This window comes from Pristis pectinata, chromosome 9 (genome assembly GCF_009764475.1).
Source record: "Pristis pectinata isolate sPriPec2 chromosome 9, sPriPec2.1.pri, whole genome shotgun sequence".
Taxonomy (NCBI): domain Eukaryota; kingdom Metazoa; phylum Chordata; class Chondrichthyes; order Rhinopristiformes; family Pristidae; genus Pristis; species Pristis pectinata.
This window is the reverse complement of record NC_067413.1, coordinates 77,064,633-77,086,592: the sequence shown is the minus strand read 5'-3', so window position 1 is coordinate 77,086,592 and position 21,960 is coordinate 77,064,633. Positions and strand designations below refer to the sequence as shown.

At 42.4% G+C, this 21,960-nt stretch overlaps 1 protein-coding gene across 3 annotated transcripts in view; it reads right to left on the bottom strand.

The window, feature by feature from the left end:
- The window catches only part of LOC127574266 (sodium/potassium-transporting ATPase subunit beta-1-interacting protein 3), a 324,203-nt gene that overhangs the window by 119,918 nt on the left and 182,325 nt on the right, over positions 1-21,960 (bottom strand). For all 3 annotated transcript variants that reach the window (XM_052023124.1, XM_052023122.1, XM_052023123.1), the window contains exons 2-3: positions 21,191-21,328; positions 14,438-14,518 (exon numbers count right to left, since the gene is read on the bottom strand). In XM_052023124.1, coding sequence (XP_051879084.1) covers positions 14,438-14,518; positions 21,191-21,328 — 219 coding nt within the window. The remainder of the gene's footprint in view (positions 1-14,437; positions 14,519-21,190; positions 21,329-21,960) is intronic.

The window sequence follows — 21,960 nt, the reverse complement described above, 5'->3', positions numbered from 1 at the left end:
GGCAACAAGTTCACCAAGCTTCTAGCCGAGTTCCCATCAGTTTTGGCACCTCAGTTCTCAAATTCGATGCCCAAACACGGGGTGTGGCACCACATCATTACCACAGGGCCACCCCTTCATGCCCGAGCACGACGACTACCTCCAGACAAGCTCCGCCTGGCAAAGGAAGAAAGGAAGAGTTCCGTCGCATGGAGGAGCTGGGGATCATTAGCAGGTCGGACAGCCCCTGGGCCTCCCCCCTGCACATGGTCCCCAAAGCCACCGGTGGGTGGAGGCCCTGCGGAGACTACCGCAGGCTGAATGACGCCACCACCCCGGACCGCTACCCCATCCCTCACATCCAGGACTTCATAGCGAACCTACATGGGGCCCGCATCTTCTCCAAGGTGGACTTCGTTCAGGGATACCACCAAATCCTGGTCCACCCGGATGACGTCCCCAAAACTACAATTATCACCCCATTTGGCCTCTTTGAATTCCTTCGAATGCCGTTCAGCCTTAAGAACGCCGCGCAGACTTTCCAGCGGCTGATGGACGCTGTAGGCCGAGACCTGGACTTCATGTTCATTTACTTAGATGACATACTAATCGCCAGCCGTGACCGCCAAGAACACCTTTCCCACCTCCGCCAACTGTATGCCCATCTCCGTGATTTCGGCCTCACGATCAACCCTGCCAAGTGCCAATTCGGACTTGACTCTATCGATTTCCTTGGCCACAAAATCACCAGCGACGGAGCAATACCCCTACCCGCCAAAGTAGACACTATCCGCCATTATGCCCGTCCCAACACAGTCAAAGGCCTGCAGGAGTTCCTGGGGATGGTCAACTTTTACCATCGTTTCATCCCTGCAGCAGCCCGTATCATGCGCCCTTTGTTCTCACTGATGGCTGGTAAGGGCAAGGACATCGCCTGGAACGACGAGGCTGCGGCTGCCTTCGTTAAAGCCAAGGATGCCCTGGCAGATGCCACAATGCTTGTACACCCTAGGACAGACGTCCCAACCGCCCTCACAGTGGACGCATCCAACACCGCAGTTGGTGGAGTACTGGAACAATTAATTGAAGGCCGTTGGCAACCCTTGGCATTTTTCAGCAGGCACCTTAGACCACCCGAACTGAAATACAGCGCTTTTGATCGGGAACTTCTAGCGTTGCACCTGGCGGTCTGGCATTTCCGGTACTTTTTAGAAGGCAGGCCTTTCACCGCTTTCACTGACCATAAGCCTTTGTCCTTTGCCTTCTCCAAAGTCTCCGATCCCTGGTCAGCTCGTCAGCAGAGACATTTGTCCTACATTTCCGAATTTCCAACGGATATCCAACATGTCTCTGGATAGGACAATGTCGTTGCTGATGCACTTTCCAGACCGACCATCCACAGCCTGTCCCTGGGTGTGGACTACATGGCCCTCGCTGACGCACAGCAAGCTGACGACGAGCTGCCCAGCTACAGAACCGCAGTGTCGGGCCTGCAGCTCCAAGATTTCTTAGTCAGTCCAGGTCAGCAGACCCTCCTTTGCGACATCGCAACAGGTCAGCCCCGCCCTATAGTTCCTGCAGCCTGGCGGAAACGCGGTTTCGACTCGATACATGGGTTGGCGCACCCGTCCATCAGATCAACTGTCCGACTGGTCGCCAGCAAGTTCGTCTGGCATGGCCTGCGCAAACAGGTCAGTGAGTGGGCCAGGACTTGTCCGTACTGCCAGACATCAAAAATCCAACGACACACCAAGGTCCCACCACAGCAGTTCGAGCCTACCCGTAGAAGGTTCGACCACATCTACGTCGACCTCGTTGGTCCTCTGCCAGTTTCAAGAGGAGCCCAGTACCTCCTTACCATCGTGGACTGGTTCACGAGGTGGCCAGAGGCAACCCCTCTATCTGACATAACGACTGATTCCTGGGCCCGGGCGCTGCTCACAACTTGGATCTCACGTTTTGGTGTTCCGGCCCACATAACTTCAGACAGGGGCACCCAGTTTACCTCCAGCCTCTGGTCTACATTAGTGAACATGCTGGGAATGCAGCTGCACACCACCACGGCCTACCACCCTCAATCAAACGGGTTAGTGGAACGTTTCCACCGCCATCTAAAATCAGCCTTGATGGCCCACTTGAAGGGTCCTAACTGGGTCGATGAATTGCCTTGGGTCCTGCTCGGCATATGCACTGCCCCCAAGGAAGACCTCCACGCTTCGTCAGCTGAACTGGTGTACGGGGCACCCCTGGTCGTCCCAGGGGATTTCATACCTGCCCTTCAGGGCCAAGGGGAACAACCCACGGCAGTCCTGCAAAGACTGCACGAGAGGCTCGGCAATTTGGCACCGATTCCCACTTCGCGGCACGGTCAAGCCCCATCCTGTGAGCCCAAGGAACTACGAGACTGTAAGTTCATTTTCGTTCGCAGGGCACACCTCGGGCACCGCTGCAATGACCATACGAGGGGCCGTTCCGGGTCATCAGGAATAATGGGTCCACCTTTATTTTGGACATTGGGGGCAAGGAACAGGTCTTCACGACGGACCAGCTCAAACTGGCCCATTTAGATCTACAACAACCGGTCGAGGTTCCAGCACCGCGACACAGAGACCGACCTCCTAAGCAACGGCTAACACAGCCTGTGGACCTTGGGGACCATATCGCTGGTTCTGGGGGCGGAGGTTGTGTAGCAACTCACCGTCCAAGCAAGCGAACTGGCTCAGCGGTCGGGTCGTGCGTCGTCGGAGCAGCAAGGCCGAAGATGGCGTTGGGCCTTCGTCTTCCCCGAGCGACAGGGAGAACCCGCGCGGGAAAGGTTTGATGACATAGCGTATACGTCATTTCCATTTTCGGTGGGCGGGAACAGTCTCTCTTAAAAGGCCTGCGCAAGGTGGGAAAATAAACCAGTTCTTGTTCTGAAACCCATCGACTAGTGTCTTGTTTTCACATCGCGGTAGCAGCCGCTACAGTATAAATTCATTAGCAATAAAATAGTGCATTAATCTAATACAGCCCTGGTGTCCATGTTAGGTTTGTGGCCTTTCCCCTGCAACTTCTGGAAGGGATGGGACATTGAGGGCGGGAATGATACCCAGAGAAAAGAGCAACATCATGGAAGGGGATGACATCAAGAGAAGGGAAATCAGTGTCAGACATGTGATTGGGTGGCGCAAGCGTGGACTGGTGTCGGGCATCTGATTACCTGGGGACTGGACTGTGAGGCTCAGAAACATGAGCTAAAACAATCAGACGTGTAGTACCCATTTTTCAGGCACAATCCAATCCAGTTTCAATTTTACACAGAGTAGTACGTGCTGGAGATCATTTCCAGGTGAAATCACAGCAGTTTCAGAACTGAACTGTGCACTTCTGGCTGTGATCCAAGTTAGTGCACCCAACTTTTTCCCCACGTCTGGGGTGCACCATGTGACGACTCTAATTGCACATCACCTATTTCCTTCTGTAACAACATAAATTGGAGTAGAAGGCTTCACACTGCCACTGTCATGGAACCGTCCCAGTAGATCCAGCAGCTCATTATACCAGTTGCTTCTCCTGCTATTTAAAGGAAAACCCTGCTGATATCAAGATACAGCTGTGCATCTTCAGGTCTGACTGCAAGTTCCTCAAACATATTCCAAAGTCCACAGAGTAATACAACTCTAGGGAGTGATTTAGTTGCTGAGATACTCATTCAATGGTTGCCTCAGTAGTGACACCACTGGCAGTGCTCTGGGCACAGGGTGGGTTGGGGACCTCAGGCAGGAGTCAAAGAAGTGCCCATCATTGAAGAGCCTCCTCCCCCAGAGACTTCTGAGACACTCAGTCCCACCTGGAGCTCTCTGATGAACAATGTAGCTGTAGGTTCTGGTATTTCTGAGGGTCCTATCACTAGAATATGCAGCATTTTTGTGGGAAAGGCCATCAACAACTCTCTCCTGCCTGGACTGACCTCTCCATGGAGATCAAGGTCATGCTGACTCTCAACTTTCCAGTCATGGGATCTTTCCTTGTGGCTGATCTTTGCTGCGTCTCCCAACCTCTGCATTCAAGACACTGTAAATCTTCCACTTTGATTTCAGTGAGCAACAGGTGACATCTGAGACTCTGGGATCTTCCAGTATTGTTGGTTTCCCATGAGAGCACATAGTCATTGCCCACATGCTCACTAGGGATCACCTTAATAATGCTAACCTTTTTATGGACTGGAATTGTGTCCATTCTCTGAACATACAGCAGTAGTGAGTCACAAAAAGATTTTTCTCGTGGGGAATGCTATATTTCCAAAAAAGTACAAATGACAGTATCATCCTAAGGGAATCCACATTGCTGGACACTCTTAGTGGCTGACAATGTCCGGAGGGATGGATCCTGGGCTACATATTGATCAGACTGATAATTAATGTGTAGGGATGTGCCTTGAAGGGCCAATGTCTCAACCCAAGGAAGTCCATAATCATTCAACAAAGAGAGATTACTCATGAGACTCTAACTGAGGTCCTTTTTAAAGCCATGACACCAGGATAGACAATGGGGCACAAGCAGAGGCAAAAGAAACACCACAATTCATTCAGCTCACAACAATTGGATCTGATCAACACAGCATCACACTTGTCTGCACAAGCCATCAGTTCTCTGTAATATTTTCTCATTTAATTATATGCTTTCAATTATCTACATAAAGGGTATCCTCAGAAAGGGGCACTCTACAGCAAATATTTCATCTCAGCATGCATATTCCCTCATACTTCCCTGTATCTCCTGGGAATCTTTTCTTCAGAAGTGGCCACGATAGCTATTTTAAGATTAGAACAAGCAGAGGATAAGAATTGCAAGACAGTCATCAATGTCACATTGGAGGGTCATACACCTTCATTGCCAGAACAACACAGCAGCTTTGGCATGAATCTAAATATATCACAACCATGTGTTCTGCTGCAGTGAATCTGTAGCTTGTAAGGTGAAAGCATCCCTCAGTGTGCAGCTACAATCAAGATTTAGCTCAGGCACATGCACATGACATGAACAACCTTTCCCGGTGAAGCATTGCAGAATATGCAGCAATGGCAGCATCTGCCACACCACTGTGACTTAGTGCTGAAAAATGAAATATGGTTTTCGACTTAAATGGGAATGCATTTCAACAGTCTTATTGTGTTGAGAATAGTTTATTGCAATGCCAAATAAAAATGATACATTGATGGAAGTCACAACATCTTTCAGTAAAATGACACACCCTGGTGCCATTTCCATTTCACAACCTTGCATGTGGGCAGTGAGGGGTGTGTTTGGATGATATGAGTGAGCACTATGTAATATTTTTCAATGGGAGCAAATGACTTTGTGCAAAATAAATTATTGCTCTCTGCAAACCAAGTTCTAGAGGGTGAATTGGGAAAGAAAGCAGAAAGGTAGGTTAGGAGTCAAAGAGTCGTGAAACATCACCAGCTTTAGCTGATTCACTTTACAATTATTTAAATTGCATGTTAATTGTTTTGGGAACTTTTGCCTCCTATACAAGAAGCAAGGCGTTATTTTTGTAAATCATCAGAGCTTGAAGTGTTTCTTTATGTCTCAAAGAGAAATTCTCCTGACAAAGTTGTCATTGGGAATGTTGTTCTCCTAAATGTTCTGCTGTTTGAACTTCAGTATTCATTACACATCAGTTTTTGAATGAAAGAACACTATTTATTTGAGGTAATAGGCAAAAGACAATAGAATCCATTTATTTACAATTAATGAGTCATGATTAACATATTTCATATTTTGTTTTGATCTATTTGAAAACAGTAGCATTACAATAAGTCACATGCCATAACTTCAGAATCTCTAAGACTATAAGCTACAAACTTTTCATCTGAAACCGAAATCAGTTTTAAACACAGAACACCCTCAAATCAAGTATCCATTCGAATTATAAAGAGGGGTGATGATCCCGAGCAGAGGGGGCACTCTGGTCAAAGCCTCCCAATGGAGGGACAACCTCACCATTCTTCTGCTTGGATCTACTGTCCATCCACAGATTGATGAACATCTGTAGCCAGTTTGAACTGGCTTGGGAATCAGAGTTGATCACAACAAAATAGAGAACCTGTTCTCAGACAAATGGTCCAACCCATCCTTCACCGTCAGGTCCGAGTAGGTGAAGGTGCTGGGAATTTGGTTTGGATGTGGCAAAGATTGGCTGGAAGGAATACTCAAGGTGAAACAGAAATTGGGAATGTAGACATGCCACTCTGTCCTGATCACCAGAAAGCACCTTGTCATCAGTGCGAGGTGCTCTCAGTCCTGCTGTATGTAGCCCATACCCTGCACCAACAGCTATTTTCCATTTCATCTGGAGGTCCAAAATGGATTATGTCCATAAGGATGCGATGTTCAGTTCTCCAGAGAAAGGGATTGGGGGAGTGGGGAGGGCGGGAAAGATGTCCCAACATAGGGCTCATCCTGATGGCCAGCTTTGTGTGTGACTGCATCCATTTCTGCCAGGGTATGCAAACACCAAGTGTCACTACATGCTAAGGTTCCACATGTCTTCAATTTTGCAAAGGATGGGCTTGGCCTCATTGATGTAGAACCTTGCATTTTAGTTGGACTGTGCCTTGTGGAAAAGTTTCTGCAGAAAACACCATTGGCAATAATTCAATAGAGCAGATGTCTACATGGCATGTCCGAGAGGCTGTGTGTGTGGATACTGCAGGATGGTCTCCAGAGTACACTGCAAAGTCATTTGGCTGAATATCTCATTACCAGAGCTCTCAACCAAGCACCAAGATCTCACTTGCCTAGTGGTGAGAGGGGCCGTCCTTATCAAACCCTTCATGCACACACAGCCAAAGTTTCAATCTCACCCCATGCTCCTCTCAAGGTGGCTGCAGTGCAGATGAGATGCTAGTTCACTTCCTTGTGGACTGTGCATTTTCCAATATTTGAAAGTGATGCCGTGGTCTTTGTCAAAGTTTGTCCCAAGTAGCTGTGTAACACAGGCTTTTGCGCTCTACAGGATGTTCCCAGGAAGGCATGCTGAGACAGATATCAATTGCTGTAATTCACTCTTTGATCTGCATGAAACTGGGCCCTGTGTAATAACTTCTCAGAAGTTTCACTGATGGACTGTTTGGGGATGAAACATACGTGACATGTCGACATATTCTAAATGTTGTAAGAGAATATAAGGATTTTGTTTTCCACAATGTGGGCTTGTTTACACAATGCATGATGATAATTAGCTTTCTTTGGTGCACAATGCTTTTTACATCAGGCAGTAGGAATGCCAGAAGTCTGCAAGCAAGTCTTTCAGAATAGAAACTGCCATTTGTGCCTCAACTTGGCTGCACTGCATAATAATAAAACACAGTCCTGTATATTACCTGGACGGCGAACATTTTCAATGGTAGAATGCTGGGAGGTTTCTCAGGTATGAGTTGGGTTCTGGGGCTACTTATCCTGAAGAAAGTGTAGCTTTGCATTGGGAGTATGAGAAATAATGTGAAAAAAGAACACCAATGTAGTAATTAACTTTAGCAAAAAAGAAAAAAAACGGTGTGTGAAGCTGAATTGATGCGGCTTGAGATAATTTAGAAAATAGATTTGAGAGAAGGTCAAAATGTAGACAATGCTTACTGCACTCACACAAATGTCAGAGCTTTCACAGAAAAAAAAATCAGGTTCCTGAGACCAAAAATAGACAAAAAGCATTGAGTGAAACTAGGCTGCCTGGCTGTGGAGCAGGCACACATTCTCAGCACTGGATTGGTGGATTCCTAATTGGAGAACTGAGAGTAAGCAATTTACCTTTAATTGTTCACCCTAGCTTGTGTGTGATTATCTACAATTATAGTCACTTCTGCATTTCTGGCTCCATTGAAGTCAATCAAATCAAATGAGTAGCAGTGAGTTCCCACAAGCAGAAAATATTCTCACATACATTTAACACTCACAACAAAGACAAATTTCTTCTGCCTAGGTATCCTGATCCAACTGTAACTTGCAGCATTAAGACAATGCTTAGAATTGCTGCCACTGAGTGTGCATTTCAAAAGGGCAGGAGGCGACTCTACAAAATATGCTGTCTCTATTTTGATAAAATATGCACATTACAACCAGGGTGCAATGTCAATCAAAATCATTAAAATCCTACAAAAGTTCTGGTCGCCTCATTAATAGGAAGGATGTGGAAGCTTTAGAGAGAGTGCCGAGGAGATTTACGAGGATGCTGCCTGGATTGGAGAGCATGTCTTATGAGGAATAGGTTGAGTGAGCTAGGGGTTTTCTTTTTGGAGAGGAGGAGGATGAGAGGTGACTTGACAGAGGTGTACAAGATGATAAGAGGCATAGATTGAGTGGACAGTCAGAATCTTTTTCCCAGGGTGACAATGACTAACACGAGGGGGCATAATTTTAAGGTGATCGGAGGAAGATATAAGGGGGATGTCAGGGGTAAGTTCTTTACACAGAGAGTGGTGGGTGCATGGAACGCACTACCAGCAAAGGTTGTGGGGGCAGATACATTAGGGACATTTAAGAGACTCTTAGATAGACAGATGAACGATAGAGAAATGGGGGGCTATGTGGGAGGGAAGGGTTAGATAGATCTTAGAGCAGGATAAAATGTCGGCACAACATTGTGGGCCGAAGGGCCTGTACTGTGCTGTAATGTTCTATCTATGTTCTATGTGCACAATCTTACACATCCATTATTGGCTTTCATGGACTGCTTTATTTAGCAAATTTTAGAAAGCAATCCTCAGTCCTTGCAATTGAAGGAAAACGCATGGCAGGAGAAAAATCAAGTAGTCTGCAGTCTTTAAAAGATGCTTCAAAACAGCAAATGGAACTCATACACATTGCGAGGAAGAACAAGTACTGTGTAGATTGTTTATTGAAAGTTTTACCCAGTACCCAAGTGGAGGCTTGATTCTGAGTTCTTTTAAATAAATGTATCGGCAATTTTCCAAATCTCAACACCTATGATAAAACACTTCCATAATTTAATCGCACGCCATAAACCTAAGACTGAATTTCTCTTCACTAATTTACCTGCCCTTTTCACACTACTTTTTTTTAATAAAGTTGTACAATTCCAAATTGATGCAGAGACAAACATGAAAATGACAAAACTGCTGACAGATATTTTCACAGTGCTGATCCACATCAACTGTCAAATTTTTCATCTTCAATAATTCAGAAGCTCTGGCAGCATTACCAGCCACACCATCTCTCATGAGGGAGTACAGACAGTAATGGAATCTCTGAATGAGCTGATGTACTTCAAATTCATCTTTATGCCTTAGCTGCATCTCTACATTTATTAACTTCAAACACTACAGAAATACAGTCTTTCTCCAAATGCCAACAAAAGTCTGACAAAATGAAAGTATGCAGCTGTTATTCTCAACGTGAGAAAAGGCTGCAGCCATTTTGTGCCATATAAATTAGGTGGATTGCTCTTATTAATTTATACTTTAAAGAACTTGGCCAAGAATAATTTGACACACTGTGCCAAATTTCACTTTTTTCATTCCTCCTCTGAAAGATGTAATGAGATGGACAGAAGGTTAAGTAGCAGCTTGAAGCTTTTTCAGTTTCAGATTTTAGCTTTGCTAAGAAAAATTACACCGACAGTATGTCAATAGTTTGAAAACTGATAAGGTTATTCAACCTCTTCCTTGTGGAGTCTTTACATTGCAACAGTGTTGGGCAAATCTACTATGGGTCTCTGCCCATCAATGGTGATGTCTTCAGTTTATCTCATAAAATATTTTCATTGAACTCATGTCAGCTTCTTTTTCATCTTCATTCTTTTTCTTCACTTACATCACTTCCATACTTACTCATTTGTAGATGTGGATGTTGCTAAAAAGGCAGAATTTATTGACCATTCTTATTGCCCTTGATAAATGTGCTGAGCCACCCACCTGAAAACTGAATGTCTTCCTTGGCTGTTTCAGACGGCAGCTAAGAATCAACTACATTGCTGCAGATGAAGGGTCTTAACCCCAAACATCAACTGTCCATTCCCTTCCATAGATGCTGCCTGACCCACTGGGTTCCTCCAATATCTTGTTTGTTGCTACATTGCTGCAAGTGTATGGTCCCATATATACTATATATCAGATTGAGCAATGGCAATTTCCATCTGAAAAGGACATCATTGAACCAAATGGGCCACCCAAGAGTTTCATGATTACCATTACTGAAACTCACTAGGATTTTTTAAATTTCAGATTTAACTGGTTAAGTGAATTTCAATTCCTCATCAGCTTAAGCATTGTAGATCTCTTATCTCTGGATCATTAGTCAGACTTAACTTAGACACCATATGTTATTTCCTATAGTGTGATGGGAGTAAGTCTTGCTAATTGGCATGTGGCTGATTCTGGTGAGTGACAACAGTGTTATATTTCTCTTCTACTGAAGTCTGATAAATGGTGGCCGTGCTGTTACAACTGTGAATTACCATATTGAGAGACACGTACATTAAAGCAACATGTAAATGATGCATCAGCTTGATGCTGACAGCAAGAAAGACACACTGGGCTTTAAAGAATTCGTTTTATTCTGATTCTGGGTATTTTTACTTTAAAAATCTTATATACAGAATTCCTTCCTTTTGTGTTATATTCATTCTATTGCCTTGTTATTGAATGAGGCAAAAAATACTTGGGAAGTTTGATGAACAGAGATTTGTTTGAATCATGCCAGCTCAAAAATTTTAGTCACTGATCCTGGGACAAATGGATAGGAAAAGGTCCTTCTGTTTAATGTCAACATAGACATCACAGAAAAAAGGGAAAAATCTATATGCTCACCACCTGAAGCCATAACAGAGTGGCAAGATTCACTGTTGATGCTAAAATTCAAGGATTTAAACCCATCATACTTCTCTTACAAAAAGAATTCCACTACAGGAGCTCTGTCCCATCATATTCTTTAAATTAATTTTGCACCATTTGTTTGTGTAAATAGCCAAGACTATTTGTGTGATCATTTTAAGTGTTCATAACAGAGTGTTTTCATTACATATTGGATACTTTTATTGCTGATGTCTCAATGCTAGTTAACCCATCTCAGAATCAAAGCAGGGGGATGACATGCAATGCATTAGCATGCAATTGGACAGCCAGTGCGTCAAGTGGGTTGGATCAATTTGTAAGTCGGGAGGATTCAATTTTAACTGTTCTCACTGTGCCTGAAGCAGGACAGCAGATCAGTCCTTTGTTTTGCACTTGAACATAAATTTCCTTTTAATTGAAGTCACTGAAAAAGAGAATCAGAAGCCGTCCAAGACAGGGGTCAAACTATTCTAGCTGGTTTTACAACCAGAGAGAAAAAAAGAACTCAAAATTGTCCTTGCTAGATTGAGAACAAAAATGATCCCCATGAAAATACTGCCTAAACTATATAACTGCCAAATATTCAGTATCAAGTCTGGATTAAGTTTGCAGTGCCACTCAGAAAGGGCACAGGATAGCAGTGTGAGAAATGGGAAAACATTTTGATCTAAGAGGGACTTTTGGAAGATGACAATCAGGACATCCATTATCTCCACAGCTACCTCTTTCAAAATCCTGGGAAACGTGCCTTCATGTGCTTGGGATTCATCCGTTTGCAGTACTATTAATTTTTCCAATACTATTTTTGCACAAATGTTAATTTCTTTCGCAGAAGAAATTAATTATATAGAAGATTATTCCAATTATTTCCATGTGGTCAGAATGAACTGACCAAGCTCTAATTTGAAAGCTGCTAATGATATTCAGTATTTAACAGAAATGTGCATCCACAGCCACAGGAAATAGGTCACTACTCAGAATCAGATCTATTATCACTGACATATGATGTGAAATTTGTACTGTACTGCTACCGCAAAACAACAAGGACAAAAGTCTATCAATTACAAAAATAAATAAATAATGCAAACAAGATAAGATATCTTTATTAGTCACATGTACATCGAAACACACAGTGAAACGCATCTTTGCGTAGAGTGTTCTGGGGGCAGCCCGCAAGTGTTGCCACGCTTCCAGCGCTAACAATAGCATGCCTACTACTTTCTAACCCGTGCACCTTTGGAATGTGGGAGGAAACCGGAGCACCCAGAGGAAACCCATGCAGGCACGGGGAGAATATATAAACTCCTTACAGACAGTGGTGGGAGTTGAACCTAGGTCACTGGCGCTGTAATAGCATTACGCTAACCGCTACACTACCCTGCAAATAATGAGGTCGTGTTCAAGGGTTTATGGACCATTCAGAAATCTGATGGCAGAGGGGAAGAAGCTGTTCCTGAATCGTTGATTTTGGGTCTTCAGGCTCCTGTACTTCCTCCCTGATGGTAGTAACAAAAAGAGGGCACGTCCCGGATGGTGAGGGTCCTTAGTAATGGATGCCACCTTTTTGAGGCATCGCCTCTTGAAGATGTCCTCGATAGTGGGGAAGGTTGTGTTCATGATGGAGCTGGCTGAGTCTATAACCCTCTGCAGCCTCTTGTGATCCTGTGCGTTGGAGCCTCCATACCAGCCTGTGATGCAACCAGTCAGGATGCTCTGCACCATACATCTGTAGAAATTTGTAAGAGTATTTGGTGACATACCAAATCTCCTCAAACTCCTAATGAAGTAGAGCTGCTGGCTTGTCTTCTTCGTGATTGCATCAATGTATTGGGCCCAGGGTAGATCCTCTGAGATGTTGACGCCCAAGAACGTGAAGCTGCTCGCCCTTTCCACCGCTGAGACCTCAATGACGACTGGTGTGTGTTCTCCCGACTCCACCTTCCTGAAGTCCACAATCAATTCCTTGGTCTTGCTGCCGTTGAGTGCGAGGTTGTTGTTGCGACACCACTGAACCAGCTGATCTATCTCACTGCTGTACACCTCCTCATTGCCATCTGTGATTCTACCGACAACAGTGGTGTCATCAGCAAATTTATGGATGGTGTTTGAGTCATGAGTGTAGAGAGAGTAGAGCAGTGGGCTAAGCACATATCCTGAGGTGCGCCTGTGTTAACTGTCAGCGTGGAGGAGATGTTACTACTGATCCGCACTGACTGTGGTCTCCCGATAAGGAAGTCGAGTATCCAGTTACAGAGGGAGCTCCAGAGGCCCAGGTTTTGAAGCTTGGTTATAGTACCAAGGGAATGATGGTGTTGAATGCCAAGCTGTAATCGATAAACAGTAGCCTGATGTATGTCTTGCGGTTGTCTAGGTGCTCCAAAGCAGAGTGAAGAGCCAGTGAGATTGCATCTACTACAGACCTGATATGGCAGTAGGTGATTTGCAGCGTGTCCAGGTCCTTGCTCAGGCAGGAGTTAATTCTAGCCACGACCAACCTCTTGAAGCACTTCATCGCAGTAGATGTGAGTGCTTCTGGGTGATAGTCGTTGAGGCAGCTCACTCTTCTCCTCTTGGGTACTGGAATGATTGCTGCCCTTTTGAAGCAGGATTTGCAACAATGTGGGATTTTTAAAAAATTGAGAACAGGGTATAAACTGATAATGTTCACCTAATCATGTTTTCAAAAGTGTAAGTGAGCTTAGAGGGAGGGCAATGGCCAACTTGATAAATGACATTCCAACTGTGCAATTAGTGGCAAGTTGAAGGAAATGTGACAAATTATAATGTTTATCGTGGATGATCAGATTTCAAATTTCAACTTGATCCAAATATTGATTGCTGCTAATCTCTTACACTCAATAATGTTATCTATTCATGTGGGGTTCTTATTCATTTTCCTCTTGATTTGATCTGATGTCAGCTGGAAGTAGAACATATCCACTGAAATAGTATCTCATAAATTATAACTTATTTTGTTCATCCATGATAATAATTATGCTTTCATTCTCCAAAGATAAAAGCAGCAAACAAATCCAAGTATTCTGGCCGGGTTTATTGCAATTGCGAAACAAAGGCACTCAATTCGTTGTCCAAAAAAAAAAATAAGATTAATTATTATGCCTGAAGATATTTCACCTTGAACTATCAGATACAGGATGCTTCATACATTCAAAAGAGAAATTGCAGCAATTAATAAAAGCTGGTTAATTAACCTGCAGACATTTTTCCCAGAGGATGCACTTTACCTAATTACAAAGATTCTGAAGCATCTTTTGTTCCACTGTTTTTGTTTAGTTTTTCAGTGTTAGAGAAATAAAACCTGGAATGTAGAGACACTTTTTTTTATAAAGACTAAAACTGATTAAAAACATAAAAAAACTAGCACGAGAGTAAATGTATTGCAAGAAAAAGAGTCACTACACCAGACCTTGGTTAGCTAAACTGGAGCACCCATTGAAGGGAAGAAAGGGCAAGGAGAAAGCAAATTACATATTTGACATCTAACTAGAGGGAGAAGTTCCTGTGGCAAGATTTAAATGTATCATTCACTCCAAGACTATTATAAGCTGAGAAATCTCCAGCTGACTTTGGATACAATGCATGTTGTAAAAGCTGGTCCTTACCTTTGAGAGTCCTCCAACCTCCAAATAGAAGCAGAAAATGAATACATTCCAGGCGACCCACAGGGCTGTCCAAATAGTGTACTGGACACAGAAAGAGGGAAAGAAAAATAGTTAAATCAATAATAAATAATATAGTAGAGTGAATGCACACAGAATTCTGTTCCTCTTGCCTCTCCCCCATCAACTGTCCAGCTAACCTTAAGGAACTAAAGTCAATACAGAGGTTCCAAAAATAAACCAAGAAATATAGATTTATGTTTTGTCAAGAATATGTTTAACACAGTCCCAATTTTTTGGTGGTGCTGGCATGAACAAAACGTTATTATCATTGCTCATAAAGAAACAGTGGGAAGTAAAACACGCTTGGAAGCAGAAATTTTAGAATGTCTCTTTTTATAGCTGTCATGGATCCTCAGAATTGATTAGTATAGCAGATTTTTGAGTGTTTGACATGATTAGATTAAAAATTCTCTTCTTGGGAGTTAACCTTCTTTTGATCTGAAGTACTTCTGAAAGCAACATCGTGCCAAGGGATAAAACCCTTGAAATTTCATAAATGCTACATGTCCCTAGTTAATTTGTCCATGTCACCATTCCAAATATGTGAAGCTGGATAATCTATTTAAATTTGGGAGTAATTTCAACTGTGCATTTTATAGATGGTACACATTGCAGCTACTATGTGTCAATGATAGAGGGAATGAATGTTGAGTTGGTTGATGGGGTGCCAGTCACGTAGGGTTCTTTGTCCTGGATGGTGGTAAGCTGCTAGAGAGTTGCTGGTCCTGCACTCATCCAAGCAAGGATGTTATACAGAGCAGGAAGGGGTGAAGGACCCTGCCAGCTAGGGATTCCCATTACCCCAGTTACAGTACAACTTTGTATCAGTGTGGAATTTGGTACCCATCAGAGCTTCTTGATGGCAGAAGAGCTGTTTGTAACTGTAGTGTTGGGGAAGGAGATGGTGAAGTGGTTGGGTGTGAAAGCCAAACTAAACACCTTTCCCAGACACAGCAAAGACAAGAGACTATGACTTGCAAAGAGAAAACAGCAGTCAACAGATAGTTCAGGTCGATAAGAGATCCTCTAACTCTTCCACCAAGCCCATATTCAGGGACAAGGATAGCGCAGGAGAGCAACTATAATCATAAACTCACATTAACTCACAAAGGAGCCTTTGCAATGTTAGTTTTTGCTTTTAAGTCCTTGATAGTGTTTGAACTACAGCCAGCCAACTAGCAGGAAGGTTGTTGTCAATCATCTGTGACAGTCTTTATATTTATACTTCACAACTATTGAAAAAAGTAAAATTGGCCAATGAAATGGAACCTCACACTATTAATATCTATTCTTGTGACAATACTCTTGCCTTAAAGAGGTCTGCACTCCCTTAGTTATATTAGTTTTGTTTTGCCCCTACTGTCTGCTTTTGGATTCACCTTCCTCGGGGGATAACACTTAGTTCACAGAGCTATACATGTGCACAGGATTTAACTAGTGTAGCTGGTGAAGTTAGTAATTCCTGTTTCAAGTTTGGCCACAGAACATCTCATGGGTACTAGATTTAGGCATTATGTACTCTACCCATGAGAGAAAATCCAGGTGCATGTCAACAGAAGAAAAGGATGAAATTATCCTTCTTGTTTGCAACATTTACAGCCTCATTAATAACCACATTTACATACTGTGCAACCAGTGACAGTTAATTTTAGTAAAATCAGTTAGTGTAGATTATACCTGTTACCTTTGAATTTCTATCAACAATTCTTTTATGCGATTTCATTAATAGTGATTTAGAAATGAAGTGTAAACTAGATTCATGGAAGTGATCTGTATTGAAAAAGCTAGCAGAATCAATTTTCTGCCTCAGTTGAATTTTGAGTGAGTATGACCTTCCCCTACTTCAATCTCGGTACATAAACACAATCTTTCTCTTTGAGAAACATCTTGAGAAAGTTTACTTTACTGCTCGCACCTGCTGCTTACTGACAGAATTGAATATAACAGCTGAATTATTCCTCCCATAGCACGGATGCAGCAGTCCTTGTCAGGTATTTATCCACTGAGAAGAAACAGAAGGACGGGACATCCAGAGTTGAAGAGGGTGCAGGTGCTGTCTGACTCACTGAACAAAATGTCCTAAGCAGATAGACTGCCACAGAGCACAGATACAGGACATAATGATAGAGCTCATGATCACAAGGGAGGCTGTTACCTCCCCATACCATCTGGTCCACAAAACCTACAGTGATGGTCAACCAAATGCTCTGCAGTGCTAGTGGCAGTTAAGGTCACAACTGCCCTCAACTCTTCAACAAGTAGACCTGATAAAGCACCCACAGGGATATCTCAGGAATTGGTTGTTGTCCTGTTCGCTGCATTACTAAGCAAGTCACTGGGCTCTCATTTCACTACATACTCACTTGGGATCATGTATGCCGTCTGAGAAAAATCTCAAGCAAACAAACCATGTTTGTTAAATCTCTTCTTGTTCCCAACCATTACTCTGCACATTGGAGCATTTCTGCACTTAAGACTGCGAACCCAGAGAACTGCATACATACTGGTGAGGATGAGATAGAAAGTAAAATTGAGTGATGCAAAACAAAAAATTTGTCAAATGCATCATAAAAACTGTATGGTTATACAGTAGAGCATGCTAATCTCAATGTAGAGTAATGGGCCTCAAGTTTGGACTCTAGCATAGGAGAAATAAAGAGCGATGCACGGTTACTGTAGAGTATGAGCTTTGTAATAGTGTAGCAGAAACAGTGCACAATGGCAGCTCTGATCGAACTTTGGTCTCATGGAAACTTTGATGTTTATGATAAAATGTGTGGATCCTTCAGTTCTTATATAAAACATATGAAATGTTCTTCAGGGCCAACATCATTGTTGGAAATGAAGGCAAAAACAAAACTGTACTCTTCCAAAAGAAAAGCCATATGAGAGCATTAAAAATATGTTATGTATAGATACAGGCAGAGGCACATGTCACGCAGCAGACTTCCTGATGCCACACTAGACAAATAATATTTCATTTGATGAAATGAAAGAGCAATTGCAGAATCACTTTGATCGAGCACCCCCTGAGATTACAGAGGGATATAAATTCAGGAGCAGAAGCAATAGTCAGGTATACCAGCGGGTAGCAGAGATGGGAGCTCCAATACTAAGCCCAGGTCCCGTGAGTGAGTTTGGCACAAAAAGTGAGACTGGTAAGAAATCCATCACAGAAATGCCAGATTAGACACTGAAATGCTTCAACTGGTAAGAGAAAGGCCACACAGCCTCAGTGTGCAAAACCAGACTCAGGATGACAAGCCAGAATATTGTCAGTCAAGTAAGTTTTCAGTTCACGGGGGACATTAGGAACAGAAGCCACGGAGGAAAAGCTCGTACAATATTAAAGCAGATGAGCAAGTTGAACAGCAAAGTTTAAAACTATATACACCAACTGTGGCAATAATGGAAAATGGAGTGACTTTGAAGTCAGTGGGAGTTGATGACAAGTATAGAAATACAAACACTGATACAGGTACTGATTGTGTAAAGTATGTACTTATTGACAAAGTTATGTACATAAGGAATTCATCGAAGTGACATTAACAAAATAGTGCTGAATTTAAATAGATATTCAGGGAAGACAATAAAATCCCTTGGTGTGATCCCTTAGTGGTCAATAAGTGAAGCTACCAATGGTAGTAGCTGATTATCCCATCGACTAAGTCTACGAGGAAAAGATTGGTTCAAAGAATTAAAAGTGAATTGGAAGAAAGTACCTATAAAAGACACACTCTTCCGATTCACTTTTAATTCTTGAGCGCTATGAAAATCTGTTCAAAGAGTCATGCACTGACTTTAAGGGGAACAAAGATCACATGCACATGAAGCCAAACACAAAGTCTGAATGACACGGCATATTGGTCAAAACTTCACAGAGTTAATAGGTAACATGTAAAGTAGGCCAAGCTGTTGACTATGCAGGGATTATAATGTAACCCTCAGCCAAGCTTGCCAATGAACAATACCCATTGCCCATGGCTCAGGATCTGTACACTAAATTGGCAGTACACTAAAGTGCTCAGTAAGGACCAACATAATGTCAGCTTTCTGCTGAACCTCAACAAAGGCCATGCAAACTGTGTGCAACTCTAAGTAATGAGAACTTCCTGGTGCACTATGGCATCATCTACAAGCGAAAGCTATCCTGTGAAACTCAGGTCATGGAATTGGGGCAGTTATTATGGACAATGTTTATTGCCTTTGAACTGCACATACTAACAAAAAGTGAGAATTGGCTATTGGCAAACATAGTTGGAATCACAAATGTAATATATTTTCATTAAGTATGTACCTTTAAGAACCATGTGTGCCAAAAGGTGACTTTTGATACATTGCTGTATCAGCCATTGCTGTTAGTTGAGTGTTATTCTCCCTCAATTATGCTTTTTTTGACTCACAGGTTGTAGGTAAGGCCAGCAATATTTTCCATCTCTATTTGCTCTGAAGGCAGTTAAGAGTCAATAACATTTGTGGATCTGGAGCTGCAGAGGCCAGATTAAGGGCAGCAGATTTACTTCCTTGAAGGATGTTAGTGAACCAGATGGGTTTTTACAGCAGTTCCATTGTTCTGTACTTATTTGTGATTATTTTAGTTTTAATTCCAGATTGGTTTAATTACTGAATTTAAATTCCCCTGCCGCCGTGGTGGGATTCAACGTCATGAATCTGGATCAATGGGTTAGAACTCTGGTTGCTGGTCCAGTGATTTAACTGCCATGCTTGCCGGTCTCCACTCCATCTTTTACTTGCTTTGCTAAACAGCAACACAAAAATTAATTTACCAATACTACACTGGCAATGAGTTTGCAATATTGCTACTGGGAAATGCAAGGAAGTTGCGGTCAGCAAAGTTTGAGGATGAGGGATTGAAAGCAGGAAATCGATCTTTAAATAGCTGGTTTCCCCGGTGTGATTCTAGATGGTCTTGAATGGTTCAGGGTAAAGAAATTCCAAAATTTGTACCTTACATCAGTGCAAGGTTATTTGTGTGCACATACTGCAGGTATGTAGAAAAGATGTCTCTTTTTGTAATTATTAATCTATGACAATTAGTGCGCCCAGCAGGCAAGTTTCTACACTTCCTGGATTTTTTTGGGGGGCATCAGGAGACCAAGTTGCATCAGAAAATGGGTGTTATTTGGCACAATTTCTCGGTCATGCACTTTAATTTAAAAAAGCTGAAACATTACAGTCTTTGAAAAAGAAGGAAATGTGGGTCCTACCGACAGTCCCTGTTACTCTAGATTCCTAATTCTAACTATCTCATTTTCACCATGAGAACAGTATCTGCCTTGAAATGGAGACCCAACAACCACCAACATTTGATCTAGAAATGCAGGGTTCAGTTAAAGCGTTCATTCTATTACACTGTAACAAGACAAGTGCTCCTTTTATACAGTGCCTTTAATATAGTCAAACATCCCAGGGCATTTCTTAGGAATGTTCAACTAAAAATGATACCAAGCCCCATAAGGAAATATTAGGGCAGAAGTCCACATATATGGTCAAAGAGGTGGATTTCAAGGAGGGCTTTAACAGCAGAGATGTAGTGAGGTGGAGATGTTTAGAGAGGGAATTCCAGAGCTTTGTAGTTGAACCTATGGAACAAGTACCATCAGGGATGCCAAAGACACCCCAGAGAGAGGATCACAGATACCTCAGAGGATAAATGGACTTGTTCAGTGGTTTGGGATTGACAGGAGGAGTTTGAAAACAAGAGCGAGAATTTTAAAACTGAATCATTGCTTAACTTGGAGCTTAAGCCACATAACACGCATAGAGGTGGTGGGTGAACAGGACTTGTAACGAATTAGGAATTTGGTGATGGAGCTTTGGATGACCTCAGGTTGACAGAGGGAGGAGGAAGGAAGGCATTGGAGTGGTCAAGCCTAGAGTTAACAAAGGCATGGGTGAGGGTTTCAGGACCAGATAAGCTGAGGCAGAAGTAAAGTTAGGCAACGTTATGTTGGTGGAAATCTTAATGATGGCATGAATTCATGGTTTAAAATCCATTTTGGTTATTGTAGCATAGGAACATAGATTGTGACCCAAACTGATGGCAGTGGATTCAGTTTTCATCAAGTGGCTTTACTGTATAAAGCACAAAATATCATAGAATTTGATTATCGTTCCTAAAATTATTGTTGGCATCTTGTATTTCCTTTCTAATGCAGACATGAAGTAGAATTGGGGTGGGCAAGGTAGCATAGCGCTATTACAGCGCCAGCAATTGGGGTTCAATTCCCGCCGCTGTCTGTAAGGAGTTTGTAGGTTCTCCCCATGACTGCGTGGGTTTGCTCCGGGTGCTCTGGTTTCCTCCCACATTCTAAAGACATACCGGTTAATAGGTTAACATGGGTGTAATTGGGTGGTGTGGGTTCATTGGGCCAGAAGGGCCTGTTACCATGCTGTATAAATAAAGTTTAAAAAATTTCTTTCTATGCCATCAGTTAAAGGGAACAAACGTACACGTTTACAGTGCAGTGCTACTAGTCCCAAACTAATAGTGTTTGCATTAATGACTTCTTAATGTCTTTTTCATTTTTTTTCACCCCTTTCCTACTGAAGGCTAGGTAATATTTTCCATCACTAGCTGCCCTCCAAAATATTTCTCTATTTGTGGTAATGTTATTTGTCACAAGATGAATTTTGTTTATTTGAATGCAAATATCTAATTTCACAACTTACCACCACAATGTAGCGAGGCCTGTATTGAATTGTTCCAAATAGTCCCAGAATGACAACAATTATATGAAGGAAGTTGGCCAGTATAGGAGCCCACTGGTAACCAAGAAAATCAAAGATCTGTCTCTCCAATGCTGCCAACTATGAGAGAAGACAAGAAAATGCTTTTTAGAAGTTGTGTAATACACATTCAACTCATATTATGATTGACATCTACAAATGCAGTTGACCAAGCTTAAAAAACTAAGACATTCTAAATTAAATTAAAAGTTCACAAGGCATAAAATATAAATTTCTATGAAAATGCCCTTTAGAATCTCAAATTAATTAGAAACGCTTATCGCATCTACCCTTCAGGACAACCGAGTTTCCACAAACACCCACAAGCATCTATGCCACTTTTCAGAACGCTGAAAAACATTCATTTTTAGGAGGCTCCACTAATTTCACACTTCAGGTAAGCTTTAACATTTCAGCCAGAGCTTTTAGCCACAAAGATAGCATTAGGTATTTTCTTTTCAAAAATAATTTTTGCTTTGGTTACTCAGATGTTAACCCACTGTACCCTAAATAAAGAGTAATAGCTGTATTTCTTCTTTTAGGTCAGATTTAAAAACCTAAATACTCTAAAGTGACAGCTTACTTTAATGGCAGACCTTTTTGCTCTATTGCCGAATTACCAATCTCAAACATATGAAGAATTTTGCAGATTGTACACTAGGCACATGCAAAGGAATTTGAATGGAAACTCGGTGGGGGGAGGGAAAAGATTA